We start from the raw sequence: 27,825 nt of genomic DNA on the forward strand, positions 1-27,825 counted from the left end.
TGTTTTTAAAAGATCCCATTTTATTTGTGGATATGAATTTGGGAAGCAGTTTACAACCTTATCTCGACATGCAGTGACCATAAAAACACATCACGAAGATGCTAAAAGGTGGAAGGATACAACGAGAGCACGCTGGTTGGCAGTCGTGTGTTTTTTCACAGTGATTGATAACACAAACGTTTCGACAAATCACTCAGAAAATTCTGGCTGGGGCTGGTTCTGACACAGAACAATCAAGCTTACACAGAAAAAAAACATAAATCAAATGTACAAATAAAGGAAGGAGAGGGGGATCCAATCCAAACCGAGTCAAATTCTGTGTGGAGCTTTGCTGCGGTTCCGTCCACAGAGCAGCCATAAAAATCAGAGCGTTGGCACGGTTACGCGGCAGGAAGTTCATCCAGAGGAAGCGCTGTACCATTTGAAGAGCTCTCACAAATATCACAACACACACAATAAGTGTGTGTGCCGTTTCCAGGTTGCCTCTCGTACCGAGCCAGAGCGAATCCAAACGTCTGGGTCAACACCAGCTGTACCGACTGGGCATTTAAAGTCTACTATTCAGAACAAATTCACAATTTTCATTGCTTTGCTGCGTTACAATTCATCACTGTCCTGTAAAAAGTTGCCCCGTCGCCAGTAAATGTTGAGTCACACAGGAGGAGGACATGCTTCCATTGTTCCAGTCCTCTGGGGGGGGAAGAAGGGGATGCTTTGAAAGCAACCGCATGGATCTTATTTCCTTTTTTTTAGTCCTCTATGCTGTAAAAAGGTAATTAAACAGATAAAAAAAAACTGTACAAAGTAAAAGAGTCTCTGATAAGGCACATTTTTCATGAGTCCAAAAGCCTTTAGAGTTTTTTTTTTTTCTTCTCTTTCCAGCTTTCGTTTACACGAACATGCCCGGTTTTACACGTAGGCACCCAGCGCGGCGTGAAACTCTGTGAGGCACTGAACGAGCTGCTGAAACTTTGGCCGCTCCTCTGGATCCAGAGCCCAGCAACAAGCCATGACGGCAAACCTGCCAAACGAGAGAGAGGAGGGACAAAAAAAAAAAACAAAAAAAAACACACAGTTCAGGCAAACGCATACACAAAACATCGCTAAGGAGAACGCTTCCTGTGAGTACAGGTTGGCAGCCATTGTTTTGGAAGAAACGGCATCTAAGAAATGTTGATTATGAGCGCTAATAATCTAGAAAATAAAGTTACAAAAAGTGGAAGTCGTGACACTGGACGGATTTCTGCTGGGTCAAACCAAAGTGTGGGAGTTATCCTACGACAAAAGCTGCATTTACATTGTAAACATGCGCAAAACTTTGATGAAAAAACAATTTTACTATTGCAGTGTTTCCATGAAATAAACAATTAAACTCACAAACCAACTTTATTCTGAACTGTCACTGTAACAATTAACACTAACATTTTTGCCTAAACAAGCTGCAGGTCCAAGACTTTCAGGGTGTTCGTCTGTCTGCCAGGCACATTTAAAGACTGGCATTGTTGCCCATTTTTGCTTTGCAGATTTTCATTTGGATTTAAGTCTGGACCATTCTTTGACTGTATGTTTAAAATGTATCTGCTGGAAGATAAACCTGCGCCTCGGTTTCAGGTTTTTGCAGCTTCCGACAGTTTTCCCCTCAGAGTTTCTCTGTACTTATCTCCATCCATGGCCCCTCCCTGCCCACCTCTTGAGGACGCCACTGCTGGGACCTGCTTCCACGTGTTTGCAGTTTGCCCTCGTGTTACCATGTGCTTCTTAGCTGCTTTGCTAGATTAGCAGCAATTAAAAAAAAAACAAAAAAAACAATTTTAATCTTTAAGATACTTTATTAAACGTTTTTCTACTTTAGAAATATTTGCAAGAAATTTTGCAGTAATTTCAGAATCTACATATGGAGAAAAAAAGCATAGATCTGACAGCCATTTTTATTCTTTAAAAGACCTAAGTAACTCCATTTTTGTCACTAGTGTATCGAACACGGACCATAACTTGACATCAAGTAAATCTGAGGAAGCAGTGTAATAGAACTAATGAACACTGCAGGTTGGAGTTTGCATAACTTTAATCCAATGTTTTTCACCATTTTTGTGGAAAATTTCACACATGTATGTGCACAAAAAATTGTGGAATTATGGAAAAAAATTTGAAGGGTCCAATTAGCAGAATTTTAAGAGTTTGTTCCATTGGATTTCATTTGAAGCAAAGAGGGCAAAACACAAATGTAGGCCACACTTTGGTTAGAGTTTAAAAAATAAAAAATATGTCCAAACATATATATTTTCCTTCCAGCTCACATTTGTGCATGACTTTGTGTTTGTCTATCCAGTAAAATCCAAATCACATCCATTGAGGTTTGTGGTTGTGACGTGACGCCTGTGAACAGGCTGCAGGGGTGTGAACGCTCATCAAGGCACTGAGTTTGAGCGCTTCCTTGTTCTGGCCAATCATCAAGCTTGTCTTTCCTGGTGGCTAGCGACTAGGCACCAGGAAATTTTTCAGCTGATTTTCAGCTGAGAAAAACTCTCGTTCTCATCCATGAGTGTGAAGCCGGTGACCTCGCCGCAGTCTCAGTATTGAGGAAACAGCCCATAAATAACAATGCAGCGGTGGGCACCGGCTGCTCCCTGTGCTCGACAGTTGCAGGATGTTGATAAGGTTCGCATCGCCCTGCGCTGGCAGCGGCTGAGCGCCTCAGTTTAATTCGGCCCCGCTGTGACATAAACAGCGTTTGATCAGCAGCACGCTTCTTTTGTCGAAAGCTTGTAAGAACAAGCCCGGCTGCAGCTGAACACACACACGCTTCGCTGCAGGTGTCAGCTAACTGACGGTTATGAGTTTATGGCGGTTCCTCGTCCTGAAGGAACCCATCGGTAGCTTCACGTTGTCTTGGACTGAAATTTGTTTTTGTGACTGGCTGGCATCTTTCACAAAGTATGATACATTTGACAACAGTTCGTGGAACTATTTATTGCCCAAGACATGTTTGGCTTATTGACGTTGCTGACATGACAATAAGACAGGTCATCGCCGAGGAGCCGGTGTATCGTGAGGATCTGCGTAATAATGCGCCTGAGTTGGCCCGGGCCTGTTGAGATACGGCACGCAGCACGCCTCTGAACGTTTCCTGGGGAATCTGGCACCATGCTGTCAATCCTTCGACATTTAAACTGGGACCAGCATGAATCAGAGCCGTTTGTCCAGAACATCACACATAAGCTCAACTGGGCAGAGACGGAGGGTTAAAAGGGGCAGTATTATGTGTTTTCCAGGCACATAGTGCCATTTTATAACACAATATAATAACTATGTTGACTTAAGCTGTTAAAAATGCTGTATAAATAAAATATGACTTAAAAATATGAAATAAAGGAAGAATAAAGTGTGAAAAACTAAAAAGATGTGTGTGGTTGGGGGTTAATTGATTATTTTCATGACCTCTGTTCATTCAGATGGTCATTTTGAGCAAACAATATGACCAGATTTAAAAGCAGCAGCACAAGCGAGTACGGTGTATTAGCAGAACTAGCTAACAACTGATGATGTCATCTGGGACACATTACTGTGGAATATTATATTGAGTTGTTAGAATGTCATAAAAGTCATGAAGCTGTCAAACAGCCACTCTTTAGTCAGAGGCTTCTACAGATTAGTTGCAACACTGACTGCTAGAGAGATACTTCCTGCCCCAAGCATCACCATCCACAACAGCTGAAGATCATTTAAGTTACAACATTTAATTTTCCTTTTTGATAAATAAAAAATTTCTGAACTGAATTAAATGTTGTGAATATCTGAATGAACCAGTTTTATACCAGAAAAAGTCCTAAATAACAGATAGTTACATAAACAATACTTTTAAAGCTGCGATTCCATTTTGACTTAAAGCTGCACCATGCTTTTTCTCCCTTTTGGAGTTTCACTGTGATTAAATGGAGGTGCTTTTAGTTTAGTTTATTTACATTCCTGCCTCAGATTTTCTATTCGAAAATATTTAAGAATATTAATATTAAGAGCTTCATTTTATTTGAGTCATGCTGGAGAGGGTACTTTAAACATACTTTGCATTTTGGTTAATGTATGAAACATAAAAGATTTTCTAGGTGAACTCTCAAAATAGACTTTCAAACAACCAAGTACACTCCCTGTGTTTGTCTAGATGCTCCCTAGATTTAAAATTGATTCAGAGCCATTTTCACCTTTCACATGACGTAAATCCTGCTCAGGTAAAGTTTCAGTAAAAAACAAACAGATCTGTCAGGAGGACAGAGCAAAGTGAAATAAAGTCCATCAAACAAAAATCTTTTTTGTTGAACTTGCTTTTGATTCAACATTCAGTTCCATTGGCTTTCTAGAAATTGACTTGTCAGCGTTGTTTGGAAAAGTTCTCCAAACCAATCAGATTATCCACACACTTGGAGATTTAGTTCTGGACTGTCCCAAAGCCCCTCATTGTCCTCCCATCAATTAATTATTTTGTTGATTTTCTAAGGTGCAGAGTTTCCCTATAAAACCTCAGTTAACGAATCGATCGATCAATTTATCAACTCACAGTTCGTCTGGACAGTTGATGGGCTGTGCTATTCTGTAGCCGTCCTTTAGGTAGGCCGACATCTCGAAAGGGTCGATGTCGACGTAGGGGGTCTGGCCCAACGTCATGAGCTCCCACAGCGTCACTCCGAAGGCCCACTGCGAACACACAGAGCATGATTACATAACCGCTCAGCTCCAGTCATCACAAGTTGTTGGCCTCCATATGTTTTCACTTTACAGGATAAACATCATTGCCATTTGTTTAATGGACGCGGAAAACCGGCGGTACCCTCTTGTGTTTTGAAATAAGAGGGCATGAACAATGTGAGGAAATTATGTCAAAAATGTCCTTGGAATATAAATCACCACAGCGAGTTTTTGTTGAGGGACAGAAAGTTTAAACTGCAGGGCGGCTGTTGTGAGAAGGGACACAGAGTGATCAGGCTACTGTTGCTTCTCGTGCTGAGCTTTTCAGAGACTAAAAGTAAAAAATGTTCATCAAAACAAACTTGCACTCACTTCATTAGTGATTGTGGGTTATATTTGATTTAGTGATTCTTTTCAGGACCAGAAGCCCAGATCTAACTGGTTGGCTTTAATTAGGCTGATTCAGTTAGCTCAATAAAACTAATCAGACTGTAGCTCCTGGAACTGAGAAAATACTGTCTTTCAGGCTGCAGTTGTTTTTTTTTTTTTTTTTCATTAACATGGCCTTTATGGTTAACACCCAGGGTGATATGGCCATGGCCTACAGGGGCGGCAAAAAAACTGAATCGTTTTCTTTCAATGTGTCGAAAAATATTGCTGTACACTTACTAATGAACACGTCCTTTTTCTGAACTGGTCTACACCATGTACCCAAGAAAAGTCAAGTTGTACAAGATGGTTTGTACCCCTCGAGAGTGAAATGATGATGTACACGATAAAGCCTGCTCTTATTCACTGCTTACGGCCACTGCAAACATTTCCAGCAAGTTCTTAGCAGTGTGGCAGTAACTCTCTGATCACATCCATCTTCCAATGTGGTGTGTGAAACCCAGTGGTGTAAAGGTACAGAGTATGTACTGGATGTGTGTAACGGTGATGCACAGAGACTTGTAAGGACTTCCCCAGACGCTTAGCTGCTTGGTAATGCCGGGCCTCTATAAACTGTAAGCATCATGGAGCAGCATGACCATAAGAGGAATGTTGAAGGATGGAAGTGAGCAACTGGCTGGAGTGAAAGTCTCTGTGGATCTGCTAAGTGTTGCTGCTTGCCATCTTTAAACAGGAAGGAGAGGAGCAGAAACACACAGTGGGCTTTTTCTGCGCCTCCCTTCCCCTTTTTAAAACCATGAGCATCTGTTAAAAGAATGCCCAGAACACAATTGATCCCGTTTCCTGGATGGGTCCTCTCAGCCTCGCGCTTCTTGAAAATAAACTAAAACCCTCGGGATGGGAAACGCCGTACCTGCCGGTGGATTTCTTACCACGTCACTGGCACTGGAAAAGTCGTTGTTGAGCAGGCTTTCCAGGGCCATCCAGCGGACGGGACGGTTCTCGTTGTCCCCCAGGCAGTGGTAATCCATCGGAAATAGATCCCGAGCGAGGGCGTTGTCCGTGATCTTCACTTGCATGTTGTCGTCAATGCTGTCAGGGGGCAAGAAAGGGAGGGCTTAGGCATTCCCGGACCCAAAAAATAACTTAACTGGAGCATGATGGGAATCAGGAAGGACAATTGTTGCCACTTACACGCAGTTCCGAGCAGCGAGGTCTTTGTGGATGACCTCCCTGCGAGCCAGGTAGCTCATTCCGCATGCGATCTGGATGGCCATGTAGACCAGGTCCTGCTGAGAGATGGCCTGACAGGAAATGGGAGAAGCGCAGAGTGAAAACGAGCAGATGAGAGGGAGATGAAGAAACACAAGAGGGAGAACAGAGCACAGCTGATGGGACTTTAATGTGGTGGAACATATGATGTGTATTGAACTTCCTGCGTTTCCTTTGTAATGGGTCAAAGATGAGCACTACATACCTGCTGACTACTTCTGTTCAAAGCTCAAAATGTTTCAAAAGCATGTCTCAGCACATAATTATTACAATTTTGTATGCATTTTTTAAAATTCAGATTGCCTTAAATAAGTATTTCTCTTAATAATCTGCAACCTTAGTAGAGGTCCATGATGTGTCTCAGTTTCACTTTCTGCAGACTCTTTCAGAACTCATTAAGCCTTAGAAATGAACAGGTTCTTGCATATTCTGCTTTAAAATCTATAATTTTTTGTCGCTGTAATATCTCAGATGAATATCTCCCTGAAACATAAATAATAGGGATTGGAAAAAAACAAAAACAAAAACTAGCACAACCTATTTTTCTCAACGGCTAACAAACGTGACATGGCACACTTTCCTAAATACCTACAGTCAGATTAAAAAAGACAGAACGAGAAGAGACCCTGCATGGAATAAGAGTAAAAATAAAACGTGATCCACTCATTATTCTGTTGCAAAGTTAATGGACATTTTTTGACGCTTAAGACTTTTTACTGTTTTTGGTTTCATGAAATTGTAGAGCTACAAACCAGAAACTTTTTAGTGAAAAATACACATTGAACACACGTTCATTAAGTTAAATAAAGTGTTTTCAAACATTTTACAAATGGACAAAAGAGGTTAGAAAATGGCACACTGTTCTTGTATTTAGGCAAACACCTGACATCCTTTTACTGGCATACAATAATGTTCTTTTCTATGTTTCATTCTGATATCACATGTTTAATTTTTTTTGTTGAACACATAAAAAGAAAATAATTCACCATAATATTATCTAGTGTTTTTAATCAGAAAAGAAACACTGACTTGGTGATTTTGAGGAATATTGCAAAACATTTCAACACCACTGACGCGATGAGAATTCAATTGGATTGTTTGTCAAATCTTGCTGTTTTTACTTCTTCCGTTTCTGAGAAGTTGCATAAATTTCTTTGGTCCGGTTTTTTTTTGTACCCTATGCTACTTGTGAAGTGCATGGGTGTGTTTGGTGGTGTGTTCCTTTAACATGCATGACTGTCCACCACAGCTGAGAAGATGACGACACCTTCAAAGAAACTCAGTAATGACAACGCCACATGTCCAAGTGTACATTTCTATTTTCATCTAGTACAATTAAATGAATCCTTGGCTCAGGAACACACACACACACGCACACACAGTGCATTTTCCTTGATGTCCTATCGGAAGACAAGGGAGTGTGAGATGAAACCAAAATAAATCATACCTCATCACAAAAAAAAAAAAAGAAAACTCAAACAGCGCACGAAGACAAGTGAAATATCAGCTACTGAAGGTGAAAAACAACCAAGCAACACTTAGTTTAAATTAGAGATGTGCTGATCAGGGTTTTTCCTGCCGATTCCAATTCCGATCACCCATGAGGGCCGATCACCGATACTGATCACATAATAATTATTTTTTTAATCATAAGCACTACCATTATGTGGAAAAAGGCACCATGAATTCACCTTAATTTAGATATAAAACTTGTTTTTAATAACTTTTTCCAAGAAAACAAAACAAAACAGGCATTGTGCAAATTGCACTGCTATTGATAATACTATCTTTAATAGACTGATATCATATGAAGGCTCTGAAGAGGCTAAATAATACAAAGAGCCAAAATAAAACCTCTCAACATTGCCAAAAAATTCCAAGTATAAAACTTAACATTCAAAGGCAAATACAGGTTCCATTACAATAAACAATCCAGATTTACTGAATGAAAACTTCCTGATAGCATGGCGGCTAGCTGATTACTGCTAGCTCTGATTGGCTGTTTCTGACTGAGCGGAGTAATTATGCAGATCAGGGAGGAGATCGATTATTTTTTCAGAAACTATCTGTTTCATGTTAAGAGAGCAAAGTTTTAATACGTATGTAAAATTTATTTTTTAAGTTAGATGCTGCAGCTTTAAGCAGAGGTTCGGTGGAGCAGAAGCGAAGCTCCGTCTGTCAAATATTACTACCTGTAGCGTAGCAGCGGTTCAACAGCAAGAGCAGAACCAGCGTCTTACATCGAAGCTCGAAGACTTAAATAATTTCCCAGGTTATTTGTTTAGCTTTCTAACCGTCATGCTAATCCGGGTGAATGTTTGTAACTGTGCGCTGCTTTACCTGCTATCTGATCCCCCCAAACGCCTTTTTAACGCAAGGAACCCCAAAGGAACCAAAACCCCGCAAAGAAGGCATTGTTTTTATGCCACATTAGATTCGTCGTGTTGATACATTTTGACGTGATTCACCTCGAGGTAATTTTCCGCCGCAACACGCAAACTTCCCCATTCACTCAGTGCGTTATAGTTCCACATCGCTTAAGATTTGTTGCTACGCGTTTGCGCAGAGTGAAGGAAAGAGGAGACCAGCTGCACAGGCAGGCTGCGAAATGAGATGCAGGTGATCGGTTTGTGAGATCGGCAACAAGAGACCGTGACCGACGATCACCGATCATACACTTTTTCACGGATATCGGCCGATTATGATCGGTGGCCGATCGATCGGCACACCTCTAGTTTAAATAGTTTAAAAGTTACCAGTTTGCTTTAAAATTGTTCTTTAAATGTACCCACAAGTTAAATAAGAAACCTGCAAGTCCTTGCTATTATCAAACAGGGTTTCTTAAACTGTTTAAAGGCACAGTAATGTTAATCTTTTGCGTTTTGTTACAGTAAAAATCCAAAAAAATAATAATAATTCTGTCACTGAGCAATACAAGTTAGTTTGGTTATTTACTTTGGTCTTAAACAGAAAAAGTTTAGTGTGACTTTATGTCTGATAGTGAGAATAAAACTGTTATATGTTACACAAAACATTTAGTTTCAACTATAAATGATATAGGGTGAAAAAACAGGATCACCCCCCCAAACTAGTAAAAGTTTATAGATTTAAATAACAGAAAAGAAAACTAGAGAAAACTGTATCTGTCTCTTTTAGGTGCCAAAAGCACTCAGCGAAATGAGAGGTGGCTGATGTGTAGTTTGAACCTTCACAAAGGGCTTTTGATTAATGCAAACAGATGGCAAGCTTCATCTTGTGATTGCGAAATGTTTGCTAAATCTGTATTGTGGAGCCGATTGAGTGGTTGGATCCGAGCTGGACATTTGCCAACTGCATCAAAGACTCGCAGGTTTGGCTACACAAAAGCCTGACTGTCTGTACGAACGCAGTGAAAATCTCTGCCCCCGAGGACCGGCTTTATGGCTATATAAACAGTGTTTGTGATAACAGTGTGAACGGTAGTTCCTCTAGCTGCTACTTTTGTGGTGATTACTGCTGAAACACAAAAATGCTTTTCAGACTTGACACTTTGAAGGAGCCTGAAACGTCTAATTGAGGAGCTTTTACTGTATCAGATGTCTCAGTGTGCTGCAGGGTTATTATAGTTCATTATAATTCAGTTGTGACGTTTTTATTTTTTACTAATGCAGTTGGTTTTATTTAGTTTTTAGAGTTAGTTTGCTAGTTTTTATTGTTTAAATATTGTTTAGTTTCAGTTTAGTATTTATTATATCTACAGGAGCAGATTTAATTTTTTCATACTTTCAATTCAATTCTATAAAAAATGTTTAAATTACACGTTGTAACTCATTAATTCAAAATTCTTCAGAGTTATTGAAGAATTTCAATAACTCGGTTAATACAGACCTGTAGCAGTCTGTATTACAGCAAATTTGAAAAAGCCTCTGACTAAAGGCACTCTGTTTTTACTTGTGCTTTAAGTTTTTTGGTCAACGTGATTATGAATACAAAGATTGGTTAATGAATACTTGGTTACTGAATCATTTTAAGAAATGGATTCAATTATTGTTGAACAACCACTGACTGGCGTTTTATCCCGACTTTGGCTGTTGTTATTTTATGGAGCAGTGTAAGTGCTGCCAGGAACATAGAGTGCCGTATATTGGCAGTAGCTGACGTTAAGTGCTTGTGACGGATCAGAAAGCTGATAAATACATGTTTCAGTATGTTTTAGTTTCAGATATGCAAGATATATTTCCAGTCATAGTTTTTCTCCATTAATTGCAATTTTTATTAATTTCAGTTAGAAATGTTTCCTCAATTTCAGTTTGTTATTTTTAGGGGTGTTTCGGTCCGATATCAGCCAAAAAATGAGTATCTGCTTATATCGGCTATTGTTGTTGATTATTGTTCTCTATTAGCGTAATATTACTTGGTAACACCTTTTCTAGACAACAAAACAAGTAACAAAAGTGTGGACAAATCATGCTGATATCGTATCGAGCCAATATCTGTATCGGCCATTACCCAAATCTGAGATCTCCGTATCGTACTGTGAGGTGAAAAGGTCGTATTGAGACACCCCTACGTATTTCATTCAGTTTGGTTAGGAATAATAACCTGGGTGTGGTGTCATACATGACTTGTACTTACCTGAACATATCATCATCATTATTTCGAGCGGCTTTAAAGTCACTGTGAACAAATGCCTCACCTGAGGGTTGTTAGCCTCGGCTAGCTTGCACTGGCGCAGGAAGAGCTTGAGGTTGCCCCAGGCCATGAAGGGCAGCAGCACCATGGGCTTCTCTCCCTCCTCTGTACACACGTGACATATTGGGAGCAAGTTTCTAAAGAAAGGCAGAACAATGGAGACAGTGAATAACTCAGCAGATTTACTGCAAGTGTGGAGGAGCAGCAGATAAAAAAACAACACTGCCAACTGAGGTCATCCAGACCATTGAAGGGGGTGGATGTGTTGGGGAACTTATGAATGTGCTGACCGCTAACGCAACAAAGAGGAAGCACAGAAGGAACATGAAAGCATCTTAGTGAGAAACACGTAACCTTGTAGAGGATTGACGCTGCTGTAAAGCGGAGTCAGTGAAGGAAATGAGAAAATGACCAGCAGGAATAAAATGCACGTCCAACTCCTCATTTTATGGGTTTTGTGTTAGGCTTTTCTTGCTGTTAGGTTTGTTTTTTATTATTTATTCTCAAATGTTGAGGCAAAGTATGAGGAAAGGGTCAACACTCCGCGCCCTTCTGACACCATCAGAAGGGTGTGGAGTGTAAGAACAGCGGTGTTCCTCCACCAGCTACAAAACAAACAGATGACCATAGGAAGTGAACTGAAATCATGTTGCTAGAAAATGTTTTACTGATAAGAATACATACGGTTTAACACTAGGCTTTGTGCAGGTTTCACCAAGTCAGATTTAAGACTTTTTAAAGACCTTTAGAAGACTACTGTGAATTAAATTTAAGACCTGTGGAGGGAATGTTTAAGTCTCATGGCTTCGATCTAACATGGTTGATGTCTGCAGAGCCAAAGAAAGAGCTCTTGGTTGTTTTTCTTTTTTCTTTTTTTACCATTTCTAAAAACTTTGCAGTCATTATCTGATCTTTAGTGGAGAATTTACTGGGATGTCAACTCACTGGAAGAATAGCAGCTGCCTTCAATGTTTTCTCCTTTTGAATAGTCGTTCTACTTTATTGTTATTGCACAAAGACAGAGTACAAAGAAGAAAATACTGAGAACCTGAAAGTGTGACTATAACACATATAGATGTATAAACGATTTCTGGTGTAGGTAAGCAAAAAGAAAAAAAAAATGCACATGCTCTAAAACGTCATGTGTACTTGCCTTTTCCCCACAAGTGTAAATAATGACAATATAAAAAGCAAATTTGTTTTACAAGCACAAAGTGAAATTTAATTCACTTCATATTTTTGCACATATATGGTGACATTATGATTTTTACTCTTTTTTTCACTTCAGCAAAAACATTAAAACTCCTTCTGGCTGCTCCTACTTACCTATGATGAAGTCCTCTAAGTTTACAACTTTCTGTGAGCATCATGGTCACCTGCACCTCTGAGGCATGATCTGAAAAAGAATCGGACAAAAAAAAAAAAAAATGGAAACCTAAAGCCATGTGTAAATGTGTAAAGAGAATTACAGCAGTGAAAAAACCTTTATTTTAATAAACGTATCCTTTCTGTTGCAGAGCTCCTCTCTTGTAGTGGGAAACTTCAGAGGGAAATCTGACCTGTGCCAGGTTTTAATCAGTGTCTGCAGCTTTGGCTTCGTCTGGTACTTATTGTTCCCTTCCCAAGGGGTACATGAGACGGAAGCAAGGATTTTTTAACAAAGCCATAACTGGTAGAGGGGATATTGTTCACAGAGTGGTATCCACCCCACTCTGAGTAAACACCAGAGAACGGAGAGGTCAAGAGGAAGCTGGCAGAGAAAGCTGACACATGCGGCTGACAAAGAAGCTGGCCGGAGCACCAGCCCTCTCTCAGTCATGCAAACCTGCAGCGTGGAAATGACTTCAGAGTCCTTTACTGTCCAGCCTGACCGTTCATTTATTGGACTGGATCCAGATCTGGTTTTCTGCCAAACCCGTTAGGTTAGCAGAGGCTAATTCTGTCCGACACCGCGTCCAGTGTACAGCGGATCCCCAGGATTTGCTCATAAAGAAAACAAAATGTTAAACGCAGCATTTACTTGTCAAGACTATGGCTGTGAATCGATTACTGAAATAACTGTCAGCTGATTTAGTAACAGATTAATTGCTAACTGGAGATAACTGGGAGCTATTTGCTTAAAGGACAAAATATTCAGAGCAGTAATTAAGCCAAAATTGTACAAAAATTTAAGATGAAACCCTTTTTTTCCCCCACAATTCCTCAAATAGCAGTTTTAGCTTTACCAGGTTCAAATTCTTAAAAAAACCCTCCTTATTAATTAAAAGCCTAAAACAGATCAGCCCTACACTATATCAATAAGTTGAGCAGAAAAAGCCCAACTTTTTACATGTTGATGTTTCACATTTTTGAGCTGCAGATGCAACCTTTGCTACAATCAGACGTTCACTAGAGGAATGCTCTTATTGCATTTTAGGAAATAAAATGTTTATTTTCTTATTTTTAAAAAAAGAAACTGAATTATTTATGTGTGCTTTCTATTGTATTTCTAACATTGCATAAAATAAGCTTCACAGGCTAAATGAAAAATCTGCAAAATGTGGGATCATTTAATCAAATGTGATCTGAGTTTTTCCTTTTCTTTCACCCAAACGCACTTAATCAACAATTTGTGTTTTGTTTTGGTCATACTGTGATTGCCAGGTTTACAACCAGGATGTAACTCCAGTGAAACCATCTTTACCCCTCATCATGATGCTACCACTAGTATGCTATAGAGTGAAGATGGGGTCTCTGGAAGATGTGTGTTTATTTAGAGATGTTCATACAGATGTTCTTGCTCTAAGTTTTCATGGCAGAAAATGTTTCTCCCAACAGCACGTGTTTGACTCATTTTATTGCCCACTCTGTTTGTAGAAAACGGCATTAGTCAGCACATACCTTTCACCGTCTTCACAAAGACCTGCTTCTCCTTGGTGGGGTCCTTTTCATCCAGCAGCACTCCGTGGAAGATGCGGCCAAAAGTGCCTGACAGAGACAAACCACAGGGGGTTCAATGGGAGCGAGGAGGCCAGAGGCGTCGCATTCATCAACTGAAAGGTCACCTCGCTCACCAGCTGATCTGTGGACAGAGTTTGGACGCGTCTCTGCCCAAGACGCTTTGTCTGTACGGAGGGATTACGGGGCTTTGGCTCGAGTTTAGCTGAAAACTGAAAAACTGGATCTTTCATCACTTAGGACGGTGCAGAAATGCGCACGCCGTGGTGAGAAGAAACAGCGGTGGGAAGGTGGGGGGTGTGTGGGGCTTAGCTTTCATTATCTTAATGTTACATCGCCACCCGGGGACATTTCGGAGGCCATTTTAGAGCATAAACCATCTACATAAACTTAGAAAACAAATGGCAGCCTGGGGGCAAACTGAGCCTTAGTCTCAACAGGAAAACGAGACGGAGCTGGAGAAGAGGGTTAGAGTTTAAGTGTCTCCCTCCCCTCCGCACCGTCTTCATCAAGCCTGTCTGGACCTGCAGGCTCCTTCACCCTTCAGCCCTGTATGTCACGTATTTGGAGTCTCGTGTTTCGACTGCCAGTAATTGATTTCTATAGTACATTGCTAAATTATTCAAGATTTCTCAAGTTTTGTTTTTTTTTTCTTCCAGATTTTGTCACATTGCAGCTCAAATTTTCAGGAGTTTTATGTGGATTTAATAAGGGGTCTGTAGTTGTTATATTTCACAATGTAACAGGAAGTTAAAGTTAACAAAGCACCCAGATTACATGTATGTCAGAGCAAATTGATGAGAGGCTTTATTTACTTGCGGAAATCTGCAAAGCCATTGGCAAGGAACAGATCTGGGATATTTAGCATGTTGCTACACGATGAGAAATCTGTTTACAATGAAAAACATCTTGACTTAAGTATATTTATGACGAAAAACAGTGAAAAGTTGTGTTAAACAATTATTAAACAGTATTGTAAAGTCTGTTTATTTGTAAAATGAAAGCAAAATGTAAAAAAAAAACTAAATAATTTGTCATCTACAAAATGTTTGTTAAATGCAGAAGATAAAGAATCCAGAGGTTGAAAAGAGGTCATACCTTTGGCCAAAAATGCTTAGCAATGTTTCACAATGCAAACATAACAACAACAACAACAAAAATAAAATGCTAGCTTTAGCTTTCTTGGTGGATAGTGAATTTTCTTCTGGGTGTTTTCATGCAAAGAACCACAAAGAAACACAAGTAGTTTAATAAATATTCTCTTTTTCTAAAGTTGTCCCTTTTTGTTCTTCAGTTGCAAATTGAGTGCTTTTTTTTTTTGACAAAAAATTGTTTAGCTGGATTGAGGACAAAACGGCGGTTCCAAAAGACCCCTGTGTTAGTGAATTAAAAACCAAAATTATTAACGAGTTTGGCTCAAAAAGTTTTTATGTGGCAAACCAAAGAGACACTGCAAAAACACAAAATCTTACAAGTATTTTTGGTCTTGTTTCTAGTGCAAATATTTAAATAGTTGCACTAGAAACAAGTGCACATATTTAAATATGCACTGTCTTGCTGAAAACTTGTAAGTAACTTTTCAGCAAGACAGAGGACCTTGTATTTACTAATTACTTTCTTAATATTGATGAACAAGCATTAGTTCTGTTGGCAAATTATTTAAGTTAAAACATGACATTTTTCCAGTGTTATAAGTGAAATAATCTGCTAATGGAACTAGTACTTGTTCATCACTACTAAGGAAAAAGTTACTCTAAGTTCGATGTCTTACTTCAAGTGTACCAAGTTGTCTGCGCGAGAAACTTGACCAAAATTACTTGGTAAGATTTTGTGTTTTTGCAACGCAGAAAGTCAATACTTTATCTAAATCAGAGGAAAAAGCACTTATTTTTTCTGAAATCCTGTTTCTGTTGTTCTGTGATAATTCATACATAAAATTCTTTCATTTAATGCAAAATACTAAAATTTAAAATCAATTTCCAGAATGCATAGGAATTATGCGTCAAGAAAAGGGAAAATCTAAAATAAATAAATAAAAGAACACTTTTTGCAAAATGTCACCCTTGTCTACATTCCAGATCATTTATAAGTGTTCAAAATCAAAATGCAAAACTCAGATTTGAAACTCTGTCATTTCATTTCATGAGTCTTTCAGCCTTGATTACAGAAAGGTGCACACAGCTACACATCACACAGATGCACGAGATTTCGCTAAGAAACTGGGTGCCAATATTCTCTGTTTAGTGTCAATTTCAGAATTCTAAAGCATGTAAAGGCTTTTCTGGGGGAAACATCAGTATATTTCAGAGTTAATTCAAAGTCGCCACATAATTTTGCTGAAAAGAAAAATGACTGGAAATGAGTTTCATATTTAAAACTTTTTTTTTGTTGCTGCTCATTTACAGGAAAGCCAAAGGCTGATCTGAACACAGCCTACTTCCCACATTACATTTAAAAACAGAAGTGATGAAAAAAAAAAAAAAAACACACAACACCCACAGACTTCTAATGGATTGAGTTGTATACGTTCCTGGTGATTCATGCGTCGTAACTGCGGCCCAGTGTAGGGCTGATGTCCAGAAAGGGAAGTTCACCATAATAACCATCCCATGAACACGCTGTAAACAGAGTGACTGCTGTATGTGATGAAACTGAAGCCCACAGCAGCTGTGATTGCATTTCTGCTGAGCTGAAGAAAGACGTTTGGAAGCTTGAATGAACGTCAATGCCCCCACCACCCCCTCAGTGTGTTACATACTGTTCCTGGCAAGTATTCATCAACACCAATCTGATGAGGCACGCTCATCCCCTGCAGAGAACGTCAACAACTTTCATATCAATTCTGGAAGGGGTTATTAAAAGGCCATGTGCTACACAATAAGCCTGAGTGGGTTCTGTGATAATCCATACATAAAATTCATTCATTTAAACATTTTAACAGCTGAAACGTGTTTATAGAGCAGAGCTGTGTTGGTTTAGTTTGTGTTACAAAGCTCAAGTCTTCACCTCTTAAGAGTTTTGTTTTTGCTTTGTCTCACTTTTTGAAAAGAATCTACCCAAACCAATCCAGACCTGTGTGTGTAGAGGATGCTCTACATTGTTATAAACCATTAGTTACATTTCACCATCCGATTTCTGCCTGTACTTTAACCTCTAAAGTTAAAGTACAGGCAGACTGATTTAAATGTTTAAAATCAAGTTAATTGCAGGGTCTGTAACTAATTAATCACAATTAATTACATTTTAATCTAACATTATCGACTAAATAAGGAATATTTTCAGTTCAAAACCAACTTCTGCTGGTAATTATTGAATAAATAGACATATGAGCTCAACAACAGATAGATATTGTTTTCAATCTGTTGTTTAGGTTATTCAACCTTCAGATTGGAGCAGAGTGTTGTACTCATTCAGCTTTCAGGGGTTTCAGAAATGTGAACTGGCTGACATCACTATTGGGGACGTCTGTGCTGCAGCTACATGTTTAGCACTTAGATGCCATTTAAGGCTTGAATAGCTTCACTCATAGGCTAAATGCTTTTAGCACAACTGGAACTCAACTATAGTGTTTTCCAGTCTTTTCAATCAGATCATGTTTAGGGGGCCAAGAGAATCCCACTAAACATTGGTGTTGTTTGTGGATGTGCGTCAGATTTGCGGGTGTAGCAGAGAAGGATCAGGAACCTTTGTATGTTGGGGAACAAACATGCAATTAATTGCATCAAAGTATTTAAAGCGTTAAAGTCTGTGTAATTAATGAGTCAAAATTAACGCGCTAAACTCTCAGTCCTAACTTCTTGTGACTATGAGACGGATACCTTCCTGTAAGACGTCTCGCAGCGTGACTCTGTCCCTTGAGATGGCGATGTCCTTCACTTTGGCCTTGGCCTCCATTAACGTCACGCTCCTCAGGTCATTCTTCTCTATTCGGAGCGAAGGGTAACCTGTGAAAGGAAAGAGAAATATTCTTATTGCGCAAACGTTACAGCTTTCTCTGAGCGTGGTGGACTTTTCTTCTTGGATCGCTGAAGCAGTTGCTATAATTCAAATAAATTCCAGCGATTACAAGAAACAGACTCAGGAAGACGTGCTGTACCTTACATGCATATTGCATATCAGCCACCTCATGCAAAGTCCTGTATTACAGCAATGTTGTTGCATAATCTTCCACAGTGTCTGCACTGTCATTAGCTGCAGGCCTACACAGTTCCCCCCACCTTTTACATGTCAAGGAAAACGGCAAACGTTTCATCTTCAGGATGCCGATGATGAGCGACGGCTTGTTTTCACTTCTTTGCATCTGCAGCCTGAAACTATTAAATCTGCGCCACCAGCCTGAACTGCAGAGATTTGAAAAACTAGACTTGAATTGCTTTGCTTTTCCAAGTGGCATGAAAACTGGGTTTTATTTGAAAGGGGTTGAAAACACACACATCATAATATTCAAATCTTATATTAAAAACCTTACATTACTTTGCATAAATCTATCATATTACATTCCAAAAAATACTTTAAAGTGTATCATTGTTCAGAAAAAGTTGAAGGGATTCACAAAAGACTGTATTTTAGATGAACTCTTACAGAAAACTGACCAGAACAAAAGTGGACAAAATAAAAAATCAACAACAGATGATTTATGCAGACATATCATCTGAAAGCTGATATAATGACAGTAAGACATTGCTTAATATTGAGAAGAATATTTAAGAAAACTCACATTTATAAAAACAGGTTGATGCTGCCCCCTAGAGGTTACAACATCAACACTCATTTCAACCTTGTTGCAATGAGGAGTAAACAAAGGTGGAGTCAAATCGAGGCACAAGACAGAAAACAAACAAACAAACAAACACTGGACAGGAGGGTTGGAGTTGAGGCAGATGTGTAAACAATTGGAAGAGGACATTAAAGTACGTCAGAGATGGATTTTTGTTTTCTGTTCGCTCCGTCAACATTTCGAAGATTTCCCCTGAAAAAGGGACGATTTATGCAGGAAAAAACAAGAAAACTGTTGGTTTCTCAGATAAAAAGGTTCTGAGACATGCTGCAACTAAACATTATTTTAGTGAGCAATTATTTTTGATGATTAATCGAAAAATCAGATGAAAAAAATACTGGAACTTTTTCATTTAACCTCAAGTTTTTTTTTGTTTTTTTTTTAAATACAATTTTAGAATCGCAAAAAAAGATGCAAATAAATAATTCTGGGTAAAACAGATTCACAGAAAAATGTGAATTTATCTTAAATAAAAATTTTTTAAAACAAATTTTGGGCAGTTTTGGCTTAACAGCTCTCAATGTGTTTTCTTAGCCAATGGTCTCTTTTTGAGTTTGTATTCTCCAAATGTCGATTAATCGATTACTAAATTACTCAACGGTTATTGTAATAATTGATTAATCATGATTAATCACTTCAGCCGTAACCGAGTGTGTTCTTTCCACATGTGTGTTAAATTACAAGCAGCAAATTAGAAGCAGCTAATTTTGGATTTTTTTTTTTTTTTTTACAAGTTATCTTTCTCAGGTGTTCAAATCTAATAATATCTGAGTTACTTTAAAAATGAAGTCAGAGGAAGGACAAATGGCGTCAGAGCATATGCATTAGTCAGGAATGTCAGCTGCAACATGGTGCATCACTGCAGCAGGTGATAGGAAGGATGAAAAAGGTGCAGTAAAGTGATCCGTTTTCTCCTTCTGAGTTTTAGATCTCAGTTATGGAAAATGCAGGATTTAAAAATGGTGGCAGCATTTTGGAAATCTTACAGTAAAGACAGAGTCTATTTGGTCTACAAGGGGAAACGTCGCTCAAACAGCACCTCTAAAATCATCTCGTCTTTGTTTAAAACTATTCATAAACCCTGTCTTAGTTTAGACACACTCACACAGTGTGGCATCTCCTTTGCTTTATACAACTGAGGACTGTTCAGAACTAAAGGCTTATTATGTGGTCAGAACTGCATGGTTGAACAAGCCAAGACAAGAGTGCAGCTATTTAAAAAAGTAGAACATTAAATCACACACAGTGACATTTTTAAAGGATTTCATAAAAGATAAAACATGAATGTGTTAGTGTGGAACATTTATTCCCGTTACAGGTCTTCCATCTGGGACATTTTCATTGCGTTGGCATATTTTCAACAATGCAGCAGGACAAAACCCTGTGACCTGGTTCAGCTTTTAAGAAAACAAACATTTTTGGCCTAAAAATCATTTGAATCTTGTTAATACTAAGAGCTTTATGAAATTCAGAGATTGGTTTCAAAAGTCTGATTGGTGAATCCTTAAATTAAATGAACACATCTTTATTCTTTGATGTCCATTGGTGCCATCAGAATTTTCTCACGTTATTAAAAACTAAAACACAAAAAAATGTTAAGACTTATCAGAGTTTTTTTTTATTTTATTTTTTTTATCCAAGCCAAGCTGAGTTCCTGAAGCCCTGAGGGAGCATTTGTTGGAGCTGGTAAAGTGTGGCAATAGCGTAGCGTGTGCTGCGGCGTTGTGTTTTTGATTCCTCTTCCTAATGAACTTACTTTTGGTTTCATGAGGGGGGGCACCTGGGTTTTGGAAGGAGGAGGCAGCAAGCTGGAGAATGGGCGCAGAGCCAGGGTGATTGTCTAATGACAGGAGGGGAAGGCAGGGAGTGGAAGGAGGGAGAAAGAAAGGGAGAAATAAGCAATTACAAGGATTGCTCACACAAATTACAACGGCACCTGAACGGATAAATGGACGTAAATACATCTGATTTTCAGTTTCCTTACACATCCGTTAAACTGAGCATGCTGGGGTGAATTTCACTATAAAGCTCTGGGTTAATTGTATTGGTATAAGACAGAGAGGAAAGGCAAAAAGGTGAAATGCAGATTTAATCCACAAGAGGGCAGTGATGGATCAATGATTGACATTTTATCGCTGGTTCTCAAAGTGACAAAGTGTTCCAGTTAATCTAGCAGGTGATTTACCTCTGCAGAGCTGAATCAACACGTGTAACAAACAAGAAGAGGATAAAAGAGTCACTTTTCATCTTATTTAAGATTCACTAATGTTCTCTAACAAACCAAGGCCTTCAATGAACAGCTGCATTTATAGAGAGAATAAATCCCAACATGCAACTGAATATTTCCTAACTAAAGCTACAATCATGCAGCAGGTAAATGTGGCCCAAATCTGTTTTCTTCCCCACATGTGACTTTTTGCAGCAGTTGAATGGCCCAATTCCCAACTTTACACGGCCCACACCCCTGAACAAATAAATCAGATCTGTGCCACTTCCACATGTGGCACCAAGTCGGGTACGTATCCGATTGTTTTCAAAGCATCTGCAGTCTGAACGGTCACGTCGCATTTTATCCGATTTTTATGTCATAATTCTGCACCAGAAGAAGCAAAACGCTGTAAATCAGGACATAAACAACGGCTGAAAATTATATTTACGAACTTATGAAAGACGTGTCATTGAAGCGCATCACGTCACAACCCCACCACTCTTAGTTCTGACTACACATTGAAACAGACTTTTCTACAGAAGTTGCAGTCAATGCACCACAAAAAAACACTGATATTGATTTTGTTTCCATTTCACTGGCTTCCTTCGATACCGTCGGCCACTGCTGAATAAACTTTAAAAACCAATCCATAAACATAGTTACTTCTGTAAACAATGCACTGTTGTGTGACGTCTACATTGTTTTTCTGTGCATGTGGGTCGCTTTGTTGTAGAAATCTGTTCACACACAGAAGTCACGTTGCGGTCGAGTTTAATTATTAGAATCAAGGATAACGCAAAACAAAATAAATCAAGGTCCTCAATTGGGCTGGACTTTGTTACGGGGCATCAGAATAACTTCACAGTTATGCCTTACTAAATTCCAGCAAAAAACGTTGAAAGGTATGGTTGCAAAATAAGAAAAAAAAGAAAAGAAAAAAAAAAGTTCAAGGAGAGTGGAAACTTTGGCGCTGCACAGTATCTGGTGTGACCCACAATGGAAAATCAAATAATTCTGACCTTCAGACCACTGAGGCACCTGCAGCAAATTACCAATCCGGAAAACATCCAAACCCAGGAAAAAAAAAAAAAAAAAAAAAAAGAAATGACTGCTGTCATGCATCTAGTGGCCAAAAACGCTGACATGTTTTCAGTGAATGCTAAATCTCCTTATTCTAACAGTTTTATTACTAGTGATGGTCAATAGATAAATTAATCAAGTCTAAAGAAATCAGAGGAAACATTAATGTGGCGAGGGTCAATTCCTAAACCCAGTTTAGAACTGTGTTTCTCATGAGTGGGGAAAGAAAACGCCTAGCAGATGAAAGAGACTAGAAGTTATGAAATGGAACAAAAAAAAAACCACAAGAGTTCACCAGAGTCTGAACTTTGACCTCATTAAAACCTGCCTAATAAATTAAAGGTGTCAAGAGCCAAGTCTTTAGTTAATGGCACCCCCCCCTCCCGACCCCTTTAATATGATGAACTTCACAGCGGTTTGTATTGGTGGAGGGACTGAACAGATCCAGACATCCTCAGGTAGAACCAGCGAGAGTTCATCACATCTGCACTCAAACAAACGGCCCAAATCCGACGCTTCAGAAAGGTTCAGGGTTGTTTTGTTTATATGTAGCATTTAAGTTTGTTAGCACAAGTCTATCTTTCCCAGCAGGTTCTGTAATCGCATCAAGTAGGAGTTTGATCACTTCCTGCCAGGTCTGGCATGAAAAGGTGGCCTTTCCCCCCCTCCATCAACCGCTGCCTGATCCGAAGCACATGGTGCTGATATTTACACGCCGCAAAGAGCAGAGGAGGTCACAGGGCTGACAGCCACAAAAAGAAAGACAAACACCTTGGCAGCGGCTGCGTTCGTCATCATATGATACCGAGTGAGGCCAATTGTGTTATTCAGTCAACTATTAGATTTGGAAAAGCATCTGCCTTTTGCAGATGCCGGCAGGGCGACGGTATAAAAAAATAAATAAATAGCACGCCGGACGGAGTTATGGATCTAATCTAATCTAATGTGGAGGATAACGGTGTGAAAGCCGAATGCATCTGGTCTCTCACATACACACACACACACACGCGCGCACACACGGACACACACACACACACGCACGCGCACACACAGTACAGATGGAGCAAGAACACCTTACTGGTGACGGAAGCGGCGTTGTTTGGCGTGTCGGCCCTCAGGTACTGAGTGGTCTGGGTGGACGGCTGAGAGAGACCCTGTGAGCTTCCGCTGTCGCTCACACTGACACAGAGGAGAGAAAACATGACGCAGGTGATCAAACAGCAGAGATAAAAATAAACACTGATTTGGTTTCTGTTATTTAGTTTCAATCCAATTCAGGTCATTCTATTCTATTCTATAGTGCCAATTTACAGCAAATGTTGACTCGAGGCACTTTCCAAAAGAAAAAACATTTCACGAAAAAAATAAATAAATATTTGAAACACAATAAAAACATGTATGGTTGCATGTATTTGCATTAATAGTTGCGATCGCGACATCGTAACTTCCTGGAGGGACTGGAATAGAAATGGCACTAGAAAGTCAAGTCACAAATGTTTCTCTATTGAAAATCTATGTTAATTTTTAGACCCTAACAATGTGCAGAGCCCTGCTAATGCATGTACAGCTCCTGAACCATTTCACTTTTCAAAAAACAAGCAGGGTAATTATTTTATTGGGATTTTATGAGAAGACAAACTGCATCATTCTGCATAACCGCAAAGTTATGCAAAAAGGAAACATTTTTTACATATGAGCTCTTAGTTATTTTTTTTCTCAAATAAAAGCACAAGTGTGGTACGAGTTGGTACAATATTCTATGATCCAGCTCAATACAAAAAATGGTAAAATGAAGAATCAGACATTTACTTGTCTGAAACAAAAGAATCATGTATCATTATTGTTCTACTTTTTCTTCCTTTTTGACTTTGGGGTGTTCTAGCAAATAAAATCCCAATAAAATACCTCGAATCATGTGGATGTGGTGGGAGGAAACAGAAAAAGTTTATGGTTCTTTCAGCAACAACAGATAGGATAGGTTACCGAGTTAACAATAGGTAGGCTACCTTCTTCTGTTAGTCTTGAAGAAGGTAGCAGAGGAATTACGAAACTATCATGAACCTTCAACTGGGGGTCAAGAAGAAATTAGGGAAGTATAATTCAATAGAGAAATATTTATTCAACGATTTTAAATCAAATGAGACTTCCTGAGTTGTGAGCAGAGTTTAACTCCAGGCAAAACAGGTGAAGCGTCTTAAAAAAATTAAGTACTTAGTCGGAAAAGTCAAAGGCTCAGATTAAACTGATTTTCTTCCTCCTTTGAACTCAAGCAGCTTCAAAGTGAAAAGTAATTTGCATCACAGCTTTAAATGAATAAACCCAACATGTTTTAGCTAAATCTGAAAGTTTTAGCTTTTTATTTGGGACCCAACTTAATTGCATTAGGCATAAAATGCATTTCAGGTGAGTGCCTATCAGAGCTCTAACTGCTATAGACGAGCACAAGTGGATGAAAACTCCAACCTGTCCTCCATCTCCACCCTCTTGACGCTGTGCAGGTGGAGGATGGCCAGGATGATGGCCACCAGAAATATAACGATGCAGCAGACGCTCACGCTGATGTAGAACACCTGGGTGGAGGTGGTGGGCGTGGCCACACCGTCAACTGTTAAAAAACCCAAAAGGATGACGGTAAATAAAGAAAACCTGGGTGAGGATTAAACAGTGTTGAGCTTTTGTTAAAAAAAGTGCAAACTTGAATAAGAAAGCAGAGCTTTAAGTGCCTCTAAGACTTTACTTTGAGTCCAATGTCACTACTTTAAAAACGTGGGTTAGGACGTATTCCTCCATCCTAACCCAGCAAAAGGAAGACAAACCCACTAACGGTGCTTTTTTACTCTCACAAAGAGTCTGTATGGACGCCCCAGGAGAAGAAAAGCCATTCAGAGAGTTCGCTCTGATAGTTTGGAGCAGATGGAGGTACGGTTACTTACAGCCCGCTGTGGTCGCGCTGTTATTGTTGACGGTAACGGGAATGTTCGAGTTGGAGTCCATTCCTGTTTGGAGAAGAAGAAAGATTAGGAAAGATGATTTGATTAAACCTGAGTAACACATGAATGTGGTCAATTAAATGATGCAATTAAAAGATGCAGAATGCTGACAAGAAATACAACGAATGTATTTCATGGAACCAAACTATTAAAAAGTAAAGAAAAACTAAATTATCTGCTCCACCTACAATGCCATGCTAAAGTATTCACACCCCTTGAACATTTTCACTATGGATGCACTGACATGACAATTTGGACCCAAATCACATACAGCAACAAGGCAGAAAAAACATCGATTAATATTATCAACCCAATTTTATATGCTTTTCATTATTTTTTTCATGCTTTTACATTATTGTACAAATGAAAATCTGCAATCTATATTCCGACAACCCAAAACAAAATCCAGGCAACCTTCATAAACAATCTAATTGTTGACTGTATGTAATTTGAACTTTGGAAAAAAAGAAAAACTACAAGGGGATGGCTGTCATTCTGCTAATGTTCATCAGGGAGGAGGGAAGCATGGTGGAGGCAGAGTCGTGCTGTGGGGATGAAATGCTGAGGCTTTGGAAACCTTGTATCTTTCATATGCTATAAAATGCTGTACATATCAAATATGATTAAAAAGGAGTTTGACTTCATAATTTAAGCCTTGGAATTGGGCCTGTTTCTTTAAAAACTCCTGCTGTTTCTGAAACTCCAACTTCAGGAAGTCATCACAACGTGGCTCCTCTATTAACCCTTTAACAACACTTTTACCAGTGTTTCCGGAGAAGTAGATTTTGTAATCAGCTCAGCAGACATGCAGTTCCATCAGGTGTTTGCTAATTGTTACTGGGTAGTCTGAAGGAGCTGAGTGTGGGAGTTGCAGGGAAGGGCTGCTCTGAAGCTGTAGCTCCGAGGAGGAGCTTCGTCTTGAAGGTGGGGATAGCTCCAGCCACGCGTTTTCCACAGATTAAAGAATATTAAAGGATTTCTCAAACATGCACTAAAGAATCAAAGCAACACTCCAGATGTGTTTTTGATGAGGGAATAACATTACAGTAACATGATGAAAAGCTCAAAACATATTATTTTATGCAACACTGCTCTTTTAAAACCTATGGTTTGACGTGTAAAAACCAAAGGGAAATATCTCTAAACAATAAGCAGCTGTACTAGAAGTAAAAGGTGATTCCATTAGGCATTAATCCTTAATGAAACCACTTCAATAAGCATATTTTGAAAACCAAGCATAGTGTTGGATCATGTGCTATCCACACATTAAAGTTTGTGTTTATTTTGTAAAATCATAAAGCGTTCAAGAGGTGTGAGTACATTTACAGGGCATTGTTCCCAAATGCACATGATGATCCAACATAATGATAGATCATAAATGTTTGCAGTTCATTCATGCAACCACAGCTGTCCTGCCATACAATGGGAACAAGATTCCTTGTTTGTTTGTTTGAAGTGAAAAAAATAAAAATAAATAAAAATAAAAAAATAAAAAAAAAAGACTCATCCAGACAACAGGCTCAGCTCCACTGTCTCAGTTTTGTTGAAACTCTAACCAGAACCAGAATTCGTACTTTTGAAGCACATTTTCCTCCTCTTGAAGTTGAGCACTGTGAAGTTGGCGTGGCTGGTCAGGTTGAGCTGCATGGTGACAAACGCCTCTTCATCCACGTTCTCTGAACAGACGATGTCCACCCGGAAGACTGTAGAGGAAGCACAGACATGAGCCAAAGACACATACAATGTCTGTGGGTAAGAGAAATGAATACATATGACAGAGTACTAGACTCTACAAAACTTTTTTTTCCTTTTTTTTTTTAAGTCAAAATTATTAGGAGCCATTATGGAAGAGTCTCTTGCGGTTCAGGAGCCTCAGGCAGCAGATCCCTGATGTAGAATTTAATTCTTTTTTTATTGGTGTGAGCTTTAAATCGTTTGAAGAAAAACGGTTCACCAGACAAAAATCAACTTTGCTCCACTGCTGCCTCAGTCATGGAGCATTTCTATGCCGTACGACTGGCGGGACAAATCTTGAGTGACGTCGTCGACCTTCTGTCTCCTGAAGCTGCTTGGAGTTGATTACAGTTTATCAACCAGCTTGTTGACAACTGATTACAGGGTTTCAGCAGAGCTTCATGACTCCAAGTCAAACATCTTAATGTTGTGATTCTGAACCAAATCCCACTCTTTAGTCATGGCAGTGCTCTTGGGCAAACCTCTGAGGAAGCCAACTCCCTTACCCCACACATGGACTGTGTCAGGATGAAAGGCTGCTGGCACAGAGCTGGACTCACTGCAGCATTCAGCTTTTCTTCTCGCAACAAATGATTTCCCAGATGTCTCAAACAATGGCAAGGAATTTGTCCTTCATCTTTGTCCTTCCTGTAACATTTCAGTCTGTCATTTCTGAGATGCGGTAACAAACTGATGACCTATTCACAGAGAACCAGATACCACCAAGCTCTGCACTGGTGGCAACAAGAGTTTGGTGAGCTCCCCAGAAGAGGACATCATGAACACTTCGTCACTGAACCTTTCACACTGAAGTTCTTCCTCACCTGGTAATCTGCTCTTCCAGATGAAATATTCTTAGCAGCAGTTTCCTTTTTCACTAGAAGTTTTTACCTGTGCTTTTGACCTAATCCGACTGAAATATTTCTCTCTGATCAACAGAAAAACGTTAAAAGCTCAATATTTTTTCTACTAAACGTAATATTCATCAACCCCTCCAGTTTTTCACAATTGCAGAAATTTACCCAAAATTCAACAGATTCCCAATTATTTTTGTGCTAATGGTCAAAAGACATTGAGTTTAAGTA

At 39.2% G+C, this 27,825-nt stretch overlaps 1 protein-coding gene across 2 annotated transcripts in view; it reads right to left on the minus strand.

Moving 5' to 3' along the window:
* Positions 1 to 27,825, minus strand: part of ryk (receptor like tyrosine kinase) — a 40,991-nt gene continuing 13,166 nt past the window's right edge. Inside the window, exons 4-16 of one of the 2 annotated variants that reach the window (XM_007571386.2) lie at positions 26,581 to 26,709; positions 24,950 to 25,012; positions 24,480 to 24,621; positions 23,095 to 23,195; positions 20,484 to 20,567; positions 17,769 to 17,894; positions 13,894 to 13,980; positions 12,340 to 12,409; positions 11,018 to 11,150; positions 6,265 to 6,374; positions 6,003 to 6,162; positions 4,553 to 4,689; positions 1 to 1,021 (exon numbers count right to left, since the gene is read on the minus strand). In XM_007571386.2, the coding sequence (XP_007571448.1) occupies positions 910 to 1,021; positions 4,553 to 4,689; positions 6,003 to 6,162; positions 6,265 to 6,374; positions 11,018 to 11,150; positions 12,340 to 12,409; positions 13,894 to 13,980; positions 17,769 to 17,894; positions 20,484 to 20,567; positions 23,095 to 23,195; positions 24,480 to 24,621; positions 24,950 to 25,012; positions 26,581 to 26,709 (1,454 nt within the window). In that variant the 3' untranslated portion in view covers positions 1 to 909. The remainder of the gene's footprint in view (positions 1,022 to 4,552; positions 4,690 to 6,002; positions 6,163 to 6,264; positions 6,375 to 11,017; positions 11,151 to 12,339; positions 12,410 to 13,893; positions 13,981 to 17,768; positions 17,895 to 20,483; positions 20,568 to 23,094; positions 23,196 to 24,479; positions 24,622 to 24,949; positions 25,013 to 26,580; positions 26,710 to 27,825) is intronic. The other variant, XM_007571387.2, reaches the window with a different exon arrangement.

Source organism: Poecilia formosa, unplaced genomic scaffold (genome assembly GCF_000485575.1).
Source record: "Poecilia formosa unplaced genomic scaffold, Poecilia_formosa-5.1.2 Scaffold279, whole genome shotgun sequence".
NCBI classification, from domain to species: Eukaryota; Metazoa; Chordata; class Actinopteri; order Cyprinodontiformes; family Poeciliidae; genus Poecilia; species Poecilia formosa.